We start from the raw sequence: 20116 nt of genomic DNA on the forward strand, positions 1-20116 counted from the left end.
TAACAAATGAAATAACCAAGACTTAAGTAGAAAATTAGAGATTCAAATAATTAATATTTCAAAATTAAATAAATATAAAATAAATTTAATTAAATAACACACCTTTCTCAACTTAATATTCACCATATCCTGCTCGCCAATGGAGCGTCTGCCATTCTGAATAATGGATATTCTCCTCCATAATTTTGTCGACGTAACATCCTTTGCCTCCTATTAATTAAACACATTTATTTTCAATGTTGTATTACATTCGTACAGTGCGTAATGTACTTACAGCATTCATATGTTCCAAATGTAGCTCGATATTCGTTTGGGCTTGTTTAAGTCTCTTTTTCGCTTCTTGAATGTCAGGTCGAACAGAGGGTGTCGCTTTAAGCAAACGTGCCAGAAGCAGAGGATACTTCGTAACTCTTTGGACAGGAACCTGAAAAATAATACATAAAATTATTTTGTCCTTAAGTTAAATCAAAGATAAAGAGGTACAAATCTTTGCGCCGAATTTTTATTAATATGTGGATAATAATAAAAAATTTTTATATCGTAAGAAAAATAATATTGATTATATGATATAAAATCATTTTAAGATTATCAACATATATAATTCATATTCAAAACTCTTAATGTTAGATTCGAAATTTTTGAATAATTTTAATTCGAATCTTTCTTAGTATATTCGAATAATTCGCACATTTCTATTTAAAAAATTAAATAAACATTACCATTAAAAAGGAGTTCAAGTTCATCCTTCGCAAAACCGTATTCTCCATTTGAGAAACCCTGAGGAAAATACGAAGAAGCTCCTTCTCCTTTTCTAAATTTTGTAGTAATAGACTGGCGCCGCCTTGACGCGTGCAGTAGCTCTCGAAAGCGTGGAGCATCCTTTCCGACTCGAGGAAAATTTTGCCTACGTCCACGGTCAAGAGATCCTCATCCCCGGATACCTGTTGCAATCGAAAAAATCAGGCATTTGTACGCAACGTGAACTTTTGAATGCGCGCTCGTAAGTCAGTATTCGTAATCTTATTTCATCTTAAGATGCTGATACAGTTCTTCGATTGATTTATCCATTTTAAGATAATATTATAAATATAAAAATTCTGACTGTAAATACCAGCCATACAATCAAAAAACTCGAAACACATGAGTGCACGATTTCTTTACCTGGGCAAGTTCCACGCTGTCCTTCAGTTTCTCAGCTAAAACGAGATTGTGCTCGAGTAACTCCTCGACGTTCAAAAAGATCGCCGACAGTTGTTCCGACGTGAGAAGGCCCGCTCTTAGCATCGGCCGGTGGAACTCCTCGAGTATGATCTGTAGATCTCTGCCGTACTTCTGCTCGGTTTCCACGATTTCCGTGATAATCTCTTTCCGTTCCGCGCGTTTCTTCGAGCACTTCCTGCACACGAAAGGCGCATAAACCACACCGCTGAAAAAAAAAAAAAATAAACAAATAGAAACATTTTCACAACGTCGCGACACGCGGACGTTACATACAAGGAAGTTGCTATTAAAAGGGATTTTATTAACGTCAAATGAAAGCGAAGACATCCGAATACGCGGCTGCTCGCGGCTGTGCTACGAATTTGTACGTACAATCTGCGATCGCGAATGAAAGTGACTGTCGCAACCTGCCAGTCGCATATTGCATTATCCATTCATCAAGCATCAACCGTGTTTTCTTCGATAACGACACTTTCGCTCACGGGCAAATAAAAACCGATGCCGGGAGAAAGTGGCCCACTGTCTCCCGCGCAGCATTTGTCGCGTAATCTACCCGAGCGCATTCTCAGGTCAATGAATTCTAAGCGCGCGTTCGATAGCCTTGCACCGTGAACTAAAAACACTGGACGCAGACACGGTAAGAGAGGTGTTAATTAATCAGAGAGCTTTCGGAGAACCGATGCGCCTCCGAGTTTGTGAGGAGATGATCTTTCCGATTGATTTCTCACGGGAAGAGGATCGGTATAGATCGCTACGGGCGAGACGGACGCGTATCAGGTGGATCACAGTTGTGAAAAGTCCGCGACCGTAACGAAACGGCATTCGTTCCCTCGATTCGCGGGATTTACCTCCCGAGAGGCTGGAACGCAGAACGGCACTTTTGTTCGCGGATTTATAGTTCAGAGGCGAATCGAGCGCGAATCCCGCGCGCGGAACTCGCAGCAAACTGAATCTCTCACGGTTGAAACTCGACCGCGCGGAAGATACGCTCTAGCGAGGACTCCGAGTGAAGGACCGTTATGTCCTCTCTCTCCGGATCATCGAGCGCTATCTGCGAATCCGCGGCTGGAAATGATAATAGCGTATGATTTAGGAGGAGGCATTAAGGAACGAGTTTCGAGAAGCAGTACGTTTATACGTTCATTTGCTTTCGCGTCTTTCCAACGAGACGCGAAGCTATAAAAAGGGCGCGAGACTAAATTGTGAGAATGTGTCCATCAAGATATCGGTTCGTATTTTCCCCTATCTGTGTTGCACCAGACCGTATCGGACCGCATCGAAAACTTGAACGGGTTTTGAAACCCGATATTTCAAGTCTGTTAGGCCTCACCTGTCTGTTATCAGAGGGTCCAGCCGCTGCTCGCAATCCTCACACAGCTTCGTGGCTCCGGAAATCACCTGCGGCATTCCGCCGAGGAGGCTTCCCGGCCCGGAAGAGACGTTGCCCGTCCTCCACCGTCTCGCGACACAGCGAGTGCTACTGGCTTGGCTGCTCTCGGAGCCGACTCCGCTGTCGGTTCTCTCTATATCGACCGTTCTCGACTGCGAAGACGATAAGAGACATTTAAGATTGTTTGTCGTTATCTATATAAAATTATTCAAATAATTATCTATGAAGAAGAGACTTTATTTTATTTATCTTCACCTAAATTATTATAATTTATATTTTCCTCTACCATTATCCTATATATTTTTTAAATCTCTAAGTTATGTGAGTTATAGATAAAACATTGTTTTAACAGAATTTTTTGAAGTGACAAATTACACAGACCAAGAGATTATAGCTCAATGTAAAAATTACTCCAAAAGTATAATCGATTCGTAAACTTTTACAAAAAATTTTATTAATTATTATGTAAATTATATATCTTTCAAATTTATCTATTTAAGTTATTTTTAAACGCAAAAACGAAGATACGTTTACTCGAATCTTACTCCGAGCGCTAGCTTTGAACTTACCTTCAACGTTTCTGGTGAGCTCGTCATGATAATGTTGCACTCCTCGCTGCTGTCGGACACGTTGGAGATCTGGGAACTCTTGGAACTGAGATCGCCCAGGCTAGTCTCCTTCTGCTCGTAAAGAGCCTCTAGGTCCCCTTCGGCGTCGTCCTCTTCGTCCTCGTCTTCATCTTCGTCCTCCTCCGCAGGCCGCGCGCGATCCTTGGAATCCATTAGAAAGTTCAACAATTCGAACTTGGTGGAGATGTTATTCTCATCCTCGGGGGACGTTGACATTTTCTTGAAGAAGTTCTCGGGACTCTTGGACAAGTAGGTCTCCGCCAGTTCCTCCGAGTTGGACTTCTTAAAAACTTCCTCGGACAAATAGGGACCGAGAAATTGGCCCGGCGTGACCTTCTTGTAATATTCGACGTCGCCGAAGTATATTCTGTCCTTGATGTAATCCTCCGTGGGGGGCGGACTCAGGGGTAACGGCGGCGGCTCGTCCGGTATCTCCTCGTAGATCGGTTCCTTGATCACCTCGTATGGATTTTCCTCGAGGAAGAGATTCGTCGAGATGAAATCGCCATCGGAGTTCAGACTGGACGAGCGCGAGTAATTCGCTTCCAGAGTGGACTCGGAGCTCTCGTACTCTTTGCTCTTCAGCAAACTTTGCTTCAAGATCTTCAAAATGGCCTGGCCGCTGTCCTCGTCCAGAATTTCGCCGTTCTCACGAGCCTTTCGTAAGGAATCTTCGAGCAGCTTAGAGATCAGAGCCTCCTTGGACAGGCCCGACAGTTTGGAGGGATTTTCGACGTCCTTCAACTGCGTCTTGGATTCCGGTCGCGCCGTTCTCTCATCCGACGCGTAAAATCTCGAAGACTGATTAGAATTGGAAGATTTAATCTCAACGCTCAGCCTCTTCTGTTTCTCGAAATTCGTCGCCGGTTGTTCCGCGTGTCGACACGACGACGAGGTATCGTCGCTGAACGATACTGGCATTTCGCCGTTCGCCTTTAGGTTCGTCTCGCCATTTTCGACGGCGCGATTATCCTTTCCAATCTGCTTGGAACGCGAGTCGTCTTTCGGCGACTCGATCACGATGTTCGATTTGTAATTCTGGAGGATCACCAGCGTGCGATTCTCCACGGAGTTCTGTACTTTCGGCGTATCCTGCGAGTTTACGGAGATCACCGTCGGATTGCACACGCTGTCCTCCCCGCCGACGCTGATAGTCACCTTGTTACCCGGCGTCACTTCCGTGTTTGCATTTTGATCGCCGTTGATAAGGATGGACGTTCTCCTGGCGCCTTTCGTGCCGGAATCCGGACCGATCTGCAGCCGATGCACGAGCGGCGACGAGCGCGGGCTCACCGTGATCTTGCAGACGTTGCTCTCGGGCGAGTTGATTTCGATCTTCGAGGATCCGTAAGAGCTCGTCGAGTTCCACGACGTCGTCGACGCCGAGGAGATCGTTCGCCGATGATCCCTGATCGTGTTGGCGGGACTCTCGTCCGGATCCGCGCTCGCCGTCGAGTCGCCGATCTTGAAGCGATGCCTCTGCCTGCCGGGTGGCGGAGACCAGCTCGTCGGCCTCATCGTACGGAAATGCTCGTTGCTCACGTCGGAAATATCGCTGCGCGCGTCTGGCGGCGGTTCAGTCTCCCTTTCGACATTGTCGCCAGTCTTCTCGGGAATTTCCTCGAGATTCTTTCTAGCCTCGGACTCTTTAAACGACTTACCGGCCGTTTCTTCTTCGAGCTCTTCCGCCTCGCCTTTTCTTGTCGGCGAGCTTTCCTCGGCAATATCCTCCCGCGAAATTGCACACGTGGGCGACGATGATGCCGATGATGATTGGCGACGAGGACTCCTTCATTTTCTTGCTAAGGCTGAGGCGCATCGTATCCGAGAACAGGATGTCACCCGCCGAGATCTCCGGTTTACTGAACGACCGGTCGCTTTGACTCCGCGTTAAGAAGGATTTCCTCGAGTTCTCTGCAGCGATTGAGAAGGGATCAACTGGTAATTAAATGAAATAACGACGATGCAAAATTTTAATTCCGCAATGTATAAATAATTTACATATCTTTGACTGTGTTCAGCATGAAAAGCAGTTTTGCCACTATTGTAGGATTATTTAATATCATTAGTTTAGATCTGACAAAAATTAAAAACTACGTATTAAATAATCTTACAACGGAGTTGCAAAGTTACTTTTTCATTCAAATGCAGCCATTAATTATAGTTAAAAATTATGCAGTATCTAAAAAATATTCTTATCTGCGTTAGAGTTAATTTGCACATTTATAACATATAAATTATAAATTTATTACATACTACATGTAAAACGTATCAAAAATAAAAAGTCAAGAATATTAACTAAAATTTATTTCCGTTTTTCTTTGTACGCTCTCAGTTGAAAAAAAATCTATTTTTTTATATTTAAAGATTCGAAAATATCTCTACTATAAAAATAAATCAAGTATCATTAAAATTAGCTGTACGGTTGATATTATTTTCAATGAAACAGATAATTTTCTTATTTAGGGCAAATCTCTTTAACATCCTTTATCTACAGAATTTAATAAAATCGAACTAGTACGCTGGCGGTAACATTTCTACAATTCTTGAACTCGGGCTATGAAAAAGTATACGATTTGGATAATTTAATTTTACGTTCGAAAACTCAGCGGTTTATTTTCTTCTTCCGTTTGTTACGTTTTGTATTAAAATAAAATGGAGGCATTTCTTCTCCCTTTGTGCAACGCGAGAATTTCCGTTCGGGTCTGGAGAATATCCGCAACGTTAAAATTCCCCGGAAGGGAAACCGCAAACCTAAAGCATAAAGCTAGAATCGGATACCCGTGAAAAATACGCTCGGCGCAATTTGATACCAAAATTTACTTAAACGCATATTCTGAGAAAGTTTATACTGCTTCTTAGCAGATTTATGGTATCGCTAAATAATGTATAATTGCATTCGCAGAAGGAAAGTACATTCAACTTAGTCTTTCTAGTAAAACAATAGTATTGTACATCCCGGTAAAAAGCAAGAAATTCCAATGAAGTTAACTAATGCTAATGTGTTTGTACTCTTAGTGATTCAAAATAGCTTTAACTATATCATTTTTTAAATTACTGGTACTTACTTCAGATTAGAATTTGAAAGGTACGTGCATTTTTATTTGGAGAATTAAAATCTTCTATTTTCATAACTTTGAATTTGTGAGCAATAAAAAAATCGGTTTACTTATTAAATATTATTCAAGCTAACATAAAATTATATTAAATGAATATTTATTTTGACATGCATTTCTGATGACTGGTGAAAGTGCACCGATTTTGGATGGTTTGCGAAGTAAACGAGCTCGAAATTTCTCGCCGCGAGAAAATTCAACGGTTTTTCCACGGCTGCTCCACTTTACGCAGCCGTCAGGAATTTCTGAGACGCGTGCGATTATCCGGCCGCAAAAGCGATTGCACAAATCGCCGATCCGCCTCGTTTATGGCTTTATGGTTTGGATCAACTTTACGCACGCAAAAGAAAAGATGAATTGCCGCCGCTGCGAGGTTTTGCGAAACTAAGCATTGTGCCACGGCGACTGATGAGACTTCTTTGTGAGAATTTAACCACGTTGGCCATTAGCATGAAGTTAAATGGCATTGACGCACAGCCAGTACAGATGTATAAAATGCTTTCAAAAGTGGTAAATCTGTCTCCCATTTTTAGTTTGTCATATCTCAACTTTTTGTATATAATATTTTAAATATAATTATAAAAACCAATCCATTATAATATTATATATTTATCGAAAAACTAAGATCTAATATTAATAGATTACAATCATATAATATTTAAAATTCCTTAGCTTAAAGTTTGCGCGCTACTGAAAGATGCGGAAAAAAAGATAATGTTCGCGCGCATATTTCCCCGAGAGTTTCAAACAATTATCCGACAAATAAGGCGAACATAAAAAGAATGTGCATCCACATTAAGCGTAGAAAATGCAAACAATGGATTGAAAAAAAGTCAAGTGGCAAACAAAGAGAAAGAGAGAGAGAGAGAGAGAGAGAGAGAGAGCGCCGCGGTTAAAAGAACATCGCTCTAAAACATTCTAAGCAACGAGCCAGTCTTCTCTTCGAGCAAGAAAGCACGAGATGAACGATGAACGACGAAGTCCCTCGTTCGCGCGAGGATTTACGCCACCGCGTGCAAAACGAAGAAGACCTCTGCTCTCTGATGATGTACGGACCGTGAATCGCCGCGGTGCGAAAAAGGGTTTATCGTGCCTCGCGCCTGGCTGCCTCGTCGTCGGCGCGAACGGAGTGAAAACACGAGAGATCTCTAAAAAGCATAATTACATGGTTCTGGACCATGCGAGCGAGCGCGCGCGCAGATCAAGGGAACGAACCGATGATTTATGAGGCCCGTGGGTAAACAACGACGGCGTGAAAGAATCAAGGTTCCCCCTCCCCCCGCCCCCCTGCGAGCTGCGTATGATCTGGTGCATCTATTACAGGCGCAGCACGTGGCTGGAGCAGTTCGTGCTTATGCATGATCGATAGTATCTCTGAAATGCTTCGAGTACTCGTCAAGGAAGATCTCTTTCGCGCTTCCATTTTGCTCACGTTTAATCCTTTATATCTACATTTATTTATTTATTTTACTTAACTCTTTACATTTAATCCTTCTTATTTATGTATTTCTTTTTTTTTTAACTTATATTTGGATACACGGAGAAAATTTTATAGTGAAAATTATTATGATGGACAGTAAGAGAGAATCAAGGAAGGAATTCTGAAAATTTTTACCATGTTCTTCATCAAATTGCCATAGTATTTACATTACTTATGGTATAATTCTCTGAAATTTCTTCTCGTGGCTACTATCGTACGTAATAATGTTTTATATAAATTTTTTCCGTGTATATTGCATCATGGAAACTTATACAAGATGTACATTGCGATATTAGATTTCCTCTGATTTATTCTATTTTTATTTTTTATAATCGACCACTCTGATATATCGAGAAAATCATGCTCGAAATTATATTCAAATCGTTAATTAACGATAATGAAACGCAGCAATTAAGAATTTCAATTTGCATATATTCAAATATGATCTGAATAGCGCAACAGGCACGCCTCAATTTAATTATAAAACAAGATGGGCTGCAGTTATTAATTTTCAAAGTGGAAAGAGCGTGGCGAAAGCAATCCCGTGTAAATCATCGTCATTGAGTTATTACATTACTATTACTACTGAATTACCGTACGCACAATATAAAACGTGAAACTGAACGAAAATATAATCCGCGATACGCATCACGCTCCTGCATGGGAGGGCTCGCTCGTCCGGGGACCGGCGCGGGCGGGAGGAGAAACGAGCGTAAAAAGATTCTGGCTTGGGAAAAGAAATCGCCGTTTAGATTTTATAATTCGAACGCGCGTTCGCTTGTGTGCCCGAGCTTAGAAAGTAGACTGGAAGTAATTAAAACGCGCCGCGAAGGAAGAACGGAGATAGATTGTGCAAAGCAATGAATGGAGATATTCTGTCTTTAAAATCCCCCTAAGAATATATATTGTATACACCTCAACGCATCGATGTCATTAAAAAAAACGTAAGGCCAATTCTCACATACATTTAGCCGTGGCTTTCCGCGTGATTAAAAATGTTAAATTATTTTAAAGCAAAAAAAAGCTTATTTAAATTTATTTTGGAACTTTGTAAAAATGAAAATATTTAATTATTTTTATAAAGACTTATAATTCATATTTCAAGTAACTAGCTGTAATTGTCGTTAACTGTAACTAATATATTATTTTCAAAAGAGGTGCACTTAATGACTTTCTCTTCGTAAGATTAATGATTTATTTAGTATAAAGGCGTATAAATAACAAAGCGGATGCAACGAGGATGCGAAGCGGAGAGGAAACCTCAATGCGTCGAGTCAACGAGGCGTCTCGGTCGCTCGCTCGCTCGCTCGCCCGCAGTTATCTAACGTGTTGTCGCACAGTGCGTTTACACCGGAAGCACGATCACCGGAAATCATCGTAGACCGATCTGTTTTAGTCTAAGTTGTATATACGCACACATACCGTGAGCATATAAAGGTTCACGTCATTAAGTTCAGAGTAAACGTAAAACATAAAAGAAAACATTTTTGTACAAGTAAAGCTTTATTTTTATTTTTAAAAATTTTTTTCTCCATTACGGAATAAATCACATAATATTTGAGAAGAAAGTCGAGTTACGTGAATTTTCTAATTACGGACTTAAATGCAAAGGACGATTATCAGAGAAATCAGATTACAAAGGTAACTGTAACACGTTACATGCTCCTCGCATGTGTATGAAGTAATTTTTTTGTGCTCAATTTCCCGAAGATGCCCATAAATTACTCGATTACCGTCTGGTTAAAGGAGAGGCGTTTAGTTAATCGGGATCAACGTCAGCCAACATCATTGGTGCAACGGGGCTTTAGTCTCATTCTAAGAAAGGAATGGCTCTTAACGTCTCTCCAAGAGAAATTGTCAGCTATCTCACGAACTTTACTGCCGTGCTCGATTATTGAAGCATGAACTGCTTGAGCTACATGTTAACTCGTCTCGATCAGTCGACGTATCGCGAGCAAATACGCCAGGCTCCGAAAAGTGTACCGGCACTTTATCATTTATTCACACGTAGTGTCGTACAATTCCTATTGCGCCATAGCGCATATAACACTTTGCTGTATTACCACTATTACAACCGCTGTTAATAACAGCGAACGTGACTTATGACGGCGAGCGAAGATCGCGCGCGGAATATCAATTAATCGCGATACTAATTAATATGACGTACGCGAAGAGTCTACGCGGCGTCGTTAACGCTATTGCTCGTTCTATTAATAGAACGTATTCACGTAACTCACATTTTTTTTCCTGTCGGGACCGGCGCTCATATTGGCCGCATATACAAATCGGCCGGCGCGGTCGGCACATTTCAGCACTCTGACGTTACCGCCAATCATCCGAGTTAATTCGCACGGCTTTTTTGCCCCCCCGCTGTCACGTCTTATCTCACGTGTCCGCGTGCAGACTCAATTTGCACCGCGAGCTCTACATTCTCGAATTCGCACGTCACGCCGTAAACCACAGACCTGGTTCCGAAGCCCTTTTTGGAACAGAAAGATTTAACTACATGAAATAGCAAAACGTGAAAAATCAGCGGAGATTCGCAAATTAAGTTTCCAAAATATACGTGTGCGATAACAAATTTTTCTTTTTGCCTCCCAAAAAATGCAAGATAAATTTATATAACAAGAACAATAATAATAATAAAATTAAACAACTCTAGGTGTTTAATTAAACAAAAAACGATTACAGTATATTTATTATTATAGTCCAACACACATTTTTGTCACTTTTTTTGTCACTTAGTGCTATTTAAACTCTTTAAATCGAAATAAGTAAAATGAGTTTTCCAGTGCATAATACATTTCCGATTAAGAGAGAAATTTTTCTGTTTATCCAAACGAGATAGAATCTTGACGCAACGGCAGAACAACAGATACCTCGAAGCGGCGAGAGAGATTGCCGATGGAAATTATTTCATACCTAGTCGGAAGCCGCGAAAGACTTTCACAAAATTATATTTTCAATCGCGAACTTCCGCAACTCCGGAATTCGCGTATCGCCGGTAGTCTCGCAAACCGGCGCTACGTGATGCACTTTGTTATCGGAAGCACGTGCGAGCGTGCTCGATGCGATCAACGAGATCGTGCCTACGCCGATCGTAACCGGGAAATACGCGCGTCTCCGCCTTTCTTCCTCCCCTTAAAAAAAAAAAAATAAGACGACGGGATCGTCGCCGATCGAATTAGTATGTAGCTATTCCTCCTCCTCTTCCTCTCTGGGCGAGGCGTTTACGATACGCCGACGGGCTGCCACCGACGTGCCGATAAATATGTACATGTCGTTCCGTATAAGGCGGACAACCGCCGCTCGCATTGTCCCCCATCGTTTCGTATCTTTCCCACGCGTCCACTTTCGCGGCCTCTCTCTTTCTCTCTCTCTCTCTCTCTCTCTCTCTCTCTGTCTCTCTTTCATCACGAGTGCTCGGGAAACGTGAATCCGCAGCATAATTCCGCCGTGGAGTATCGCTTGTTTTGCGATAACACCGTTTGTTAAAATAACTTAAAAGATATCCTTGTAGAAATTATAAACACACAATTTAATATTCACATCCTGTGAGAAAAAATGAAAGAGGCGATTCTGCATCAACGTTATAATGGATGATAGAAAGTGTCTTTTCTGCCGAAAAATATAAATGATAAAATTCCCTACCTGCGACGCGGACAGAAAACTAAATTTTATGATCGACTATTAAATTGTTCGCGTATTATGACATTTAAAGATGACATGATCCTTCTGTGCATTCTATGCTTAAGAGAACACAAGACTTTTAAAAATATGCAACTCTGCTATTAGTCAGAATGTTTGGAGTAAGCAGCCAGGCCTGATGCCAGCTGATAGCCCTGACCTTATACACTTTCGAATGCTCCGGACACGACTCCTTTAAACGGCTCTTTTAAAAGCGTGCCAGACAGCCCGAGGATAAGACTCAGGGACATCAGGATCTACTAACCTTTCTCCCCTTGTCACCGGCAAAGCCGTCTTAAGGACGGTTACCCGCAGATTTCATTCGCGTCTTCCAGCCAGTATCCATAGCGTTAATTCGTTCTCGTGTTAACCTGCCAAACTTTGCGCGCGATAAACATCCACTTGTATAACTAACAGAAACGATCATCACTTACGCGAGAGAAAGAAATCCTTTCCATATTCATTGCACACGTTTGTATTCTTACCTGTATTCCCGGAAAAAAATCGCGTCGCAGCTAGATATCGTGAATCGCAGAGAATTTACTTTATTAAATCCTCGAGATCAAAACTGCACCATTAGAAGGAGCACGAGCAAGCCGTTATCCTTGAATGCGTAACTACTTTTTTTTTTAAGTTCAAAGATAGCCTGATAAGTCGTGTCAACCACAATGTCTCATTAATCACGCGTACATTATCATAATGCATGGAGATGAAACCGAGGCCCGTGACCGAGGATGATAATACGATAAGAGCTGATGAGCCCGTGCAAAATTATCGATCCGCGATGTTCGAAGATCCCTATCCGCGATATGAGAATAACCGCTGTACTTTTAGGTTACTAATTTCCGCATACGAGATTAACCCTTAGTCGGCTATAAGCGTACCGTCCTCGAGGCGAACTGGTCCCCCGTCAGTGATCATAAACTGACCGGTTATAGTTATCACCGCAGAGAGAGAGTGAATCATTAATTTACTTCTATATTATTAATAGAGCTACTAATGCGGCTCTGAGATAACAGTTACGTTATTACAAAAATCTAACACTGGTATTTCGAGAAATAGATTATACGTCCGAGATCATCATCGTGAAACGTTTAACGTTAACGTATGATCCCGTATATCAAAAAGTTATAACTAAAAGAAACTAAAAATAAATAAAGGACAGCGTAGCATCAAACGTGCAGCTAATCGAAAAAATGATACGTGTTTAAATTATTATTGCGTGTTATAAATATTATATAACTCATAAAAATTACGAACAGATAATACCTATAAATAAATGTTATTATATATTCCATCATTATTCCAGAATTATATCAATGGAAATTTGTTAATTTAAACTTGATTAAAACGTAGTTTTAATAAGTCAATGCATAAATAAATAATTTATAATATACTCAAGCGCATGTCGCATGACAAAGCATGAAAAAATTTTCCAGTGCACCAAAAGATAAAAGAGAAAGAGATTAAAACGTCAAATTACATTTCCTCTTTTTCAAAATGTATGCAAAGTTAATTTTGTCAAAGATTTGTTTTAATATTGTTATGAATATTCTACTTACAATTTTATAGTACCGAACACTTTTTTTTTAGAATGGAAAGTAATACCTTGTTCTCAAATTTAACGTTTAATGCGGAATACATAATTTATAAATTCATTTAAAGCGACAGAATTATATAATAAAAATTTTAAAAATCTGGACTTGATTAAAATATAGCTTTAATAAGTCAGTTATGCGATTGATGTAAGAATTTTATAATAATTCAGAAGAACCTTACCTTCAGACTTCAGGATCAGATCCTTCTCGTCCACGGCAATACCCGGCAGCCGGTCCTTCAGCTCTTCGATCTCAATTTCCAGCTCGGTCTCGTCCTCGAGCCTGACGGCTCTCTCGTCCGACAGTCTCCTCTGCTCCGGTAATATCCTCTTCTGGTCTCTGGGAACGCCGATCTTCGAGGAGGATAGCGAGTTGTCGAGCGAGAATCGCGGCTCGTTACCGATCTTCTCTTGCTTCTTGAACGCCACGGAACGATCAGACTTCCTGGACGGAACGAACTTGTCTATTTTGATCCTGTCGGGGCCGGGCGGCGTGATTTTCTTCACTTCCGGCACGATCCTCGACTCTTTGTACTTAACTCTGTCCACCTTTGGATCCTTGATGTTTGGGATCGTGATGAAGTTGTGTTTTTCCTGTTGCTCCTGCGGCACGATTGGCGCCTCGGTCTCCTCCTCTTTAGGCTGCTCAGGGCTGTTATTCTCCCGCTGTTCCTTGCCGCAATTGGCCGCGATTCTGCCGATCCTGCTCCACGAGAGCCGTGTCGCCTCGGACGGCTTCTCGGGCGCGAATATCACGTTGCCGACGTTGAAGAGCACGTTCTTTCTCTTGCTCTCGATCACACGGCCGCGCTTCAGGATGCTCTTCAGCGTTTGCCGGGCCTCCTTCAATCGCCGCGGCGGTCTCTTTGGCGACACCTTCGGTATCGGGATCCTCGTGACCGGCGGCGTTGGCAGGTCGTCGTCGTCGTCGTCGTCGTCATCGTCGTCGTCCGATATTTGTCTAGGCCGCTCGTTGAACACTCTGATCCGTTGACCTCCAATCGCCGCTACGGCATTCCTATTCGGTATCCTCTCGATCGACTTCACTTTCGACGAATCGAACAGGCTGGACGACCGTGTTCGGAGGTCGTCCTGCTCCAATGCATTATCGGACAGATCGTCGCTCAGATCGTCCTCGTCCTTCTGCTTCTTCAGCAACAGATACGGATTCACGTCGCACTCGAGGATACTTTTCCGCGAGTCCGCGCCAATTGGCGTTGCCGTGCCGTTGTTCTTCCAGTCGTCCTGGCTGATCCTTCTCTGACTCGTTGGCTCCCTCGTTGGCCTCTTCGCGACGTGAGTCAGCCGGCTAGCGGACGTCGTCGCGGCGGAATGAATTCGCGAATGATTCTCCGAAGCCCCGTCCAGCATCCAATCGTCCGAGGACGCGCCACCGCCGTTGGTGAAACCGGGTCGCGATTTGCGATCGTCGTACCTCACGACCGCGCTCGGCTCCTTGTCGAACCACTCGGATCTGGACGACGGCAACGACGTACCCTCGGTCGAGCCCTTCCGTTCCTTCGCGACGGCCCGCGGGACCATGCTCTGGCTCCTGGAGTCTCGCTGCGATGAGGACGGTCGGTGCGGCGAGATGCTGCGCGCCCGGGATCTCGGTTCCACCAGCCGGTTCCGTCGCATCTGGTCGTACGGATCGTCGATAGCGGTCCTCAGCACGCCTAACAAATAGGTTTAACCGTTGTACTCGCGAGAGGAAATCGTTCCGCAAATCGTTTCGACTCGACTTGCTACGCCGACCTAGATCTCCAGATCGAATAATGAAAATTTCTGATGACGCTGATTTCGGTTTCTAATATAGATATCGGAGAAATTATACTCTCGAGATGTCCTCTGGGAATTCAAGTGCTCTTAATCTTTTTTTTTTTTTCAAGATTTATAATTTAGTGCGCTATGAATGACGAGGTATTCTCTATTTTACTCCGTCACCCCTTCTATCTTCGCAAAGCTAGATCGAATAAAAAATACGTTCAAAAGAAAATTGTATGGTTTGAAAGGAGATAAATAATGATACATTTTACTTGTCATCATATTTCAGAAATATTTAAATATTAAAAACAAGAAATATAAAATATACAAAATTTTTAACTGTTTATTATTGTTATCTTTATTTATCATTGATAATCGTGCCAATAAAAATACGAGCAACATCTGGGGCCCGATTCTTGAAGTCATTCGCAAGAGAAACGTATACGCAAATACTCGCTCTAACAGAAAGTTGTAAGTTTATTGGTTAATAGCCATACGATAGCCAATAAATTTCTAACTTTTCTGTAAGAACAGAATTTGCGAATACGTTTCTCTTGCAAATGAATTCAAGAATCGAGCCCCTGATAATGGATCCACATTAGAAACAATCACCATCGCGAAAATCATTCGTGTGTAAAGTATCGATTGCTCTAATCGGAAGATTTGTCGTTCCACATTTCTATTCGCCAAGTATCATTTGTAGTACACGTCTCTCAAATCGTCTCTCGCGGCAAACAAAAAGATATAATCTGGTCGGAAAACGATTTAAATGCAAAACTAAAGTGGGTATGCGAGAGCATCTCTCGTCGCTGAATAAAATTCAGTTATCTCGCCCGCGGCCGAGAACTTTCTGCGCTTCGCCGCATGCACGCTATCTCGAACGCGAGCAAGGAGAAAATCTCTAATACAGCGCGTACAATTAGAGCATGAACATCATTGCCGGCACGACAGGCGGGAACTCTTACATCTCGCCCTCGCTTACTTATCTTTCGAGCTCGGAACACCCTCATACTTCACGACACGCAACAGGAGACTCCACTTCGTAGATATCTCTTTCTCTTCGACGCATCATACGGCAAGAAAGTCCTTTCGTATCGTAGGAATATTAAGAAAATCAGTCGAATAATCTTTGTGAAATAGTCAAAGATATAAGTTAATCGTAAGAAAAAGCGAAGAACGCTGTTAAAATTTAAAGAATCAAATTTAAATGAATTTCTTCAGTTAAACAACATTTTGTTATTTTTATAATTTCCGTGTGCATCGAAATTATTATTTTAATACAAAACATGTGGTTGAAAAACAACAACTGTATCTAATTAACTCATTTCTATATATGATAAAATTTCCCAATTTTAAAACGGTGTTTATATAGTGTGCATCTAATAAATAATAAACTAAATTTAAATGAAATTTAACACATTTCTTCAGTTAAATTGTTTAACTCCATTGTTTTAATTAAATGAAATGACATATTAAGTATATAGGAACAGCGGCGATAGAGAAATTATTTAAAAATATTACCTCCAAATAACTGGGAATACAAATCGACATGAATAACTGAGGGCCGGTTGTTCTTGGTAAACTTACCTATCAGATAAGCATGTGTCTATCTTCTTTTTTTTTCTAAATAAATTAAAACAGACACATATATTTACGTGATAGATAAGTATATCGAGAAGTTGGAACAACCGGCCCTGAATGAACTCTACTGCTGCGTTCGCTGGTGTCCGAGTGTTCGAAGACGCGGAAAGAATAATCAGAGGTAAAACAATTCACTTACCGGCGAGGCTTGGCCGAGACCTCGAGGAGGTCGACGGTAGCCGGCAGGTCCCTCCGAGGGGCAGACCGGCTATCCGGTGGCCGCCGCATTTGCGGCAGCTGCCGAGCTTCCTTACGGTGCCGGCGAGGAACTCCGGGCAGGAACATACCACGAGCAACGGCGTCGCGCCCGGCGGCGGCGGCGGTGTAAGGAATGGTCGTGGCGGGTCGTGCCGCGACGATCTGACCGTGCCGTACAGCCAAGGATCGCCGCTGTAGATCATCTGGCGAGAGAGCACGCTGCTGCCGCTTATGGTGCCCCAGCCACCCTTGCCGGGGTCATCCCCCGGGTTCTGGTGCTGCCGCGACAGACCCAGCCGCACGCTCCACGACTTCTTGCCCTTGCTCAGAGTATCGTAGCTCTGTGATCAGTCAAGAAAGAAAAGGCAATTGAGCGGAGATGATAAACGACGAGAGGGTCAGGTCGACGAGCGAACATCAATCATATTTATATTATTTAACGTATTAAGAATATCATGCCCTCTTTCTCTCTCTCTCTCTCTCTCTTTCTCGGATATCCGAGGAGCAAGCATATCGATTTTAACATAATTGCAATACAGTTATGTAATATCGCGCGCGAATTGAAGTAATCATCTTTTCTATATTTTCCCTTTTTCTTCTTAGGCTCCGCTTCTGTAATAAATATTTATTTCCGCTTTTGTAATAAATAAAAAAAAATGAAGAAAGAGAGATACGATGCTTACGATATAGTCGCAATTGTAATCATAATCTTAAGTCTTTAAATTTATGAATATTGCATTTCCATATGATACTCTTGCCGTGAGAATTTCTGTACTGCATCAGGACATGCGACAGCACAATCTCCCGTGACTTTTTGTAAACGGGAGCACGATCTCTCTCTTCATTCATCTTTACTAACGCCGCAACGTTACACATCGCTCGGGACGTGTAAAATTACTTTAACCATACATTCGTCGTCACGAAACATCTAACATACTTTTTATCGAACGTGTGATTACGTCTGTTTCCTTCCCGGGCGAAATTGGACGTTCCGCAATACGTAAGAAACATCCGAATGTATCTGCTGCCGTGCGTCGTGTAATCTGCGGCGGTCCTACAATAAGGTGACTATCGGTAATTATGGATTCATCATTCCGTCGACTCTCCCCCCGGTTCGGTCTGTCGTCGATACCGCGCGCCTATAATAACTTCCTGGGTACGGAGAACACGCGACATTCTCTCCACCTGAATAGCCAGAGTTATGCTCCTCCGTCCGGAACACAAAACAGAGGGGGCCATTGTTGCTCCCCCGTCATTGTCCCGGCCATCGTCATTCTTCCCATCTTCGGGAACGCTAGTGTTTACCCGAAGGCACGTCGTAGCCCATACGGTATGCATACGACATCGGTATTTACGCCCGTAGAAACGAAATTCCGATGCATATCATTGGAAACTTAGCAGCACGTATGTGCGTTTCGGAAATATATCATCGCGTCAAGGTGATCCATCTCTTTTATGAAGAGAGGAGAATCACTGTTATAAATTTAGAACGACGTTGAAATATGTCTTCGGCTAAAGTGGCATTCTGCATCTGCGTTCGTCGGTGGCATTGGTAATGATACTTTCAACCGATAAGACAATTTTTCATAACACGATATAATATTTGAAGGCACTACGCTTCCGAATTTCTGAGACTTCTGAGTCTTTTGCATCGGGAATAGTTTCAGATTCAAAGACGATTAGCACTAAGTGCAAGACAATCTACTCGATGCGCATTTTTTTTTTATAATTCTTACGAATTGCTGTAAGTTTCATTTCCCATGTTATCGCAGTTTACCGCGGTACCAGCGAAAGCGAATTCCCTTTACGCATTACTCTCTCGTATAGAAGAAAAAGTGCAGGAGCGCAAAATGCAGATTGCACGGCCTTTCAACCCGACTCTCGGTCACTCTCGTCCGTGATTTCGTTCCGTAAAGGGAATCGCCTCGACGAGAATCGATCGACGAATCTGTCGATTTCCCTTTAACAGCACGTGCAGCCAAGATCGTCTCCGCTCCTCGTCGACCTCCTCACGTCCAAGAAGCCTCGCGATTCCCTTCCGCAAATCGCTGCTGCTCGTCAGCCGCATTGCGTTCTCCGAAGAAGGAAGAAGAACGGAGAGGACGTAAGTACGCGATGCGAGAGGCCTCAACGGGTAAGCACAAAGAAGCACCACGACGTGGAAGAAGCCACCGCGGAGAAAGAAATACGAAGGAAGCGAGGAAGAGTGTGGCGAAGAGGAACAGAAGGCAAGCGCGTTTCAGGGAAAGTGAACGACGACGGTAGAGGAATCGCTCGCGATCGGCAATTTAAATTCATTTCCCCCTTAGAGAAATCGTCGAGATAACGTCACACACACACACGTTCCCTCCATTTGAGAGTCTCACGGGGAAGAGGGAGGAAGACAGAAAGAGATCAAACAGCGCGGGTGAGAAAGGGGTGATTTATTAATGTGTATTTCCAAAGAAATGGGACTTCCCGATGTAAATTTTACGGCAAGAAAAAAGGAAAATGAATAGGATATCAATTATAATTCATTTACAAATGAATTATGTTGCCAATGACAGTATTTTTATCACGTGTTTGATATGTTGGAATAGATTCGAACGGTACTCTACTTTTTATTGATAAGCAGTACATTTTTATTTGTGAGAAAATCAGAGTAAATTTTTTCTTTCTGTTGTATATATTTTCGTTGCAATAATACATAAATTTCCTTCGCGAAGCGTTACTATGTTGCGAGAGAGCGGGACAAAAGTACCGACCGAGAAAACCACCGAGGAGAATGTCGATGAGGGCAAAACTAGAAACAGCGCATCCTGACAAAAAAAGTCAGCAGTCGCAACTGAAATCGCTGTATGAAGTTTTAAAATCATTTCCCTTCGGAATGAGTGTTCGGCACGAAACGAGGCCTGTCCCGTTGCGTCCGTCGAAAAAGCCGTCGGCCGAGCGAGAGATACGGAGAGAGGAAGAGAGACAAAGAAAGAGAGAAACGTCTCTCGAGAAAGGCGAACGTTGAGGAGATGCAAGAAGTCCGGCTCGTGCCTAAGCGCGTCTAAGCGCGAACGAAAAAGCCGACGTCAGGCCAGCTTGGAGAACCCGAGGAGGAAGAGGGAAAATCTCTTTAAGACGGAGAAACTGGAGAACTGTTCTCAGCGAGACGACCTGTCCGGTCGTCGAGGAGAACTGCCGGACCGTATTTCTACGGCACGGAGTCCTTCGAGGAAACCTGCGCGTGAAAAAAGAAAACATTGCATGTATACGACACTCTAAATTGCAATCAGTGTATTATCACTGATTTGCGGTGATATAATTATAACTAGATAATTAGGGAGTAATCATTGTTTTTTTTTTAGTGATTTTTCACTTCAGAATTAGTGTATGTTACTGGAAAGATCAGTGTATTTATTTCAC

At 42.6% G+C, this 20116-nt stretch overlaps 1 protein-coding gene across 1 annotated transcript in view; it reads right to left on the bottom strand.

Moving 5' to 3' along the window:
- LOC105835896 overlaps positions 1-20116 on the bottom strand; it is a 115950-nt gene that overhangs the window by 1757 nt on the left and 94077 nt on the right. The window contains 9 exon segments of the mRNA XM_028193669.2: positions 103-210; positions 275-424; positions 720-941; positions 1162-1426; positions 2552-2763; positions 3181-5001; positions 5003-5154; positions 13303-14796; positions 16665-17064. Coding sequence (XP_028049470.2) covers positions 103-210; positions 275-424; positions 720-941; positions 1162-1426; positions 2552-2763; positions 3181-5001; positions 5003-5154; positions 13303-14796; positions 16665-17064 — 4824 coding nt within the window.

This window comes from Monomorium pharaonis, chromosome 3, assembly GCF_013373865.1.
Source record: "Monomorium pharaonis isolate MP-MQ-018 chromosome 3, ASM1337386v2, whole genome shotgun sequence".
Taxonomy (NCBI): domain Eukaryota; kingdom Metazoa; phylum Arthropoda; class Insecta; order Hymenoptera; family Formicidae; genus Monomorium; species Monomorium pharaonis.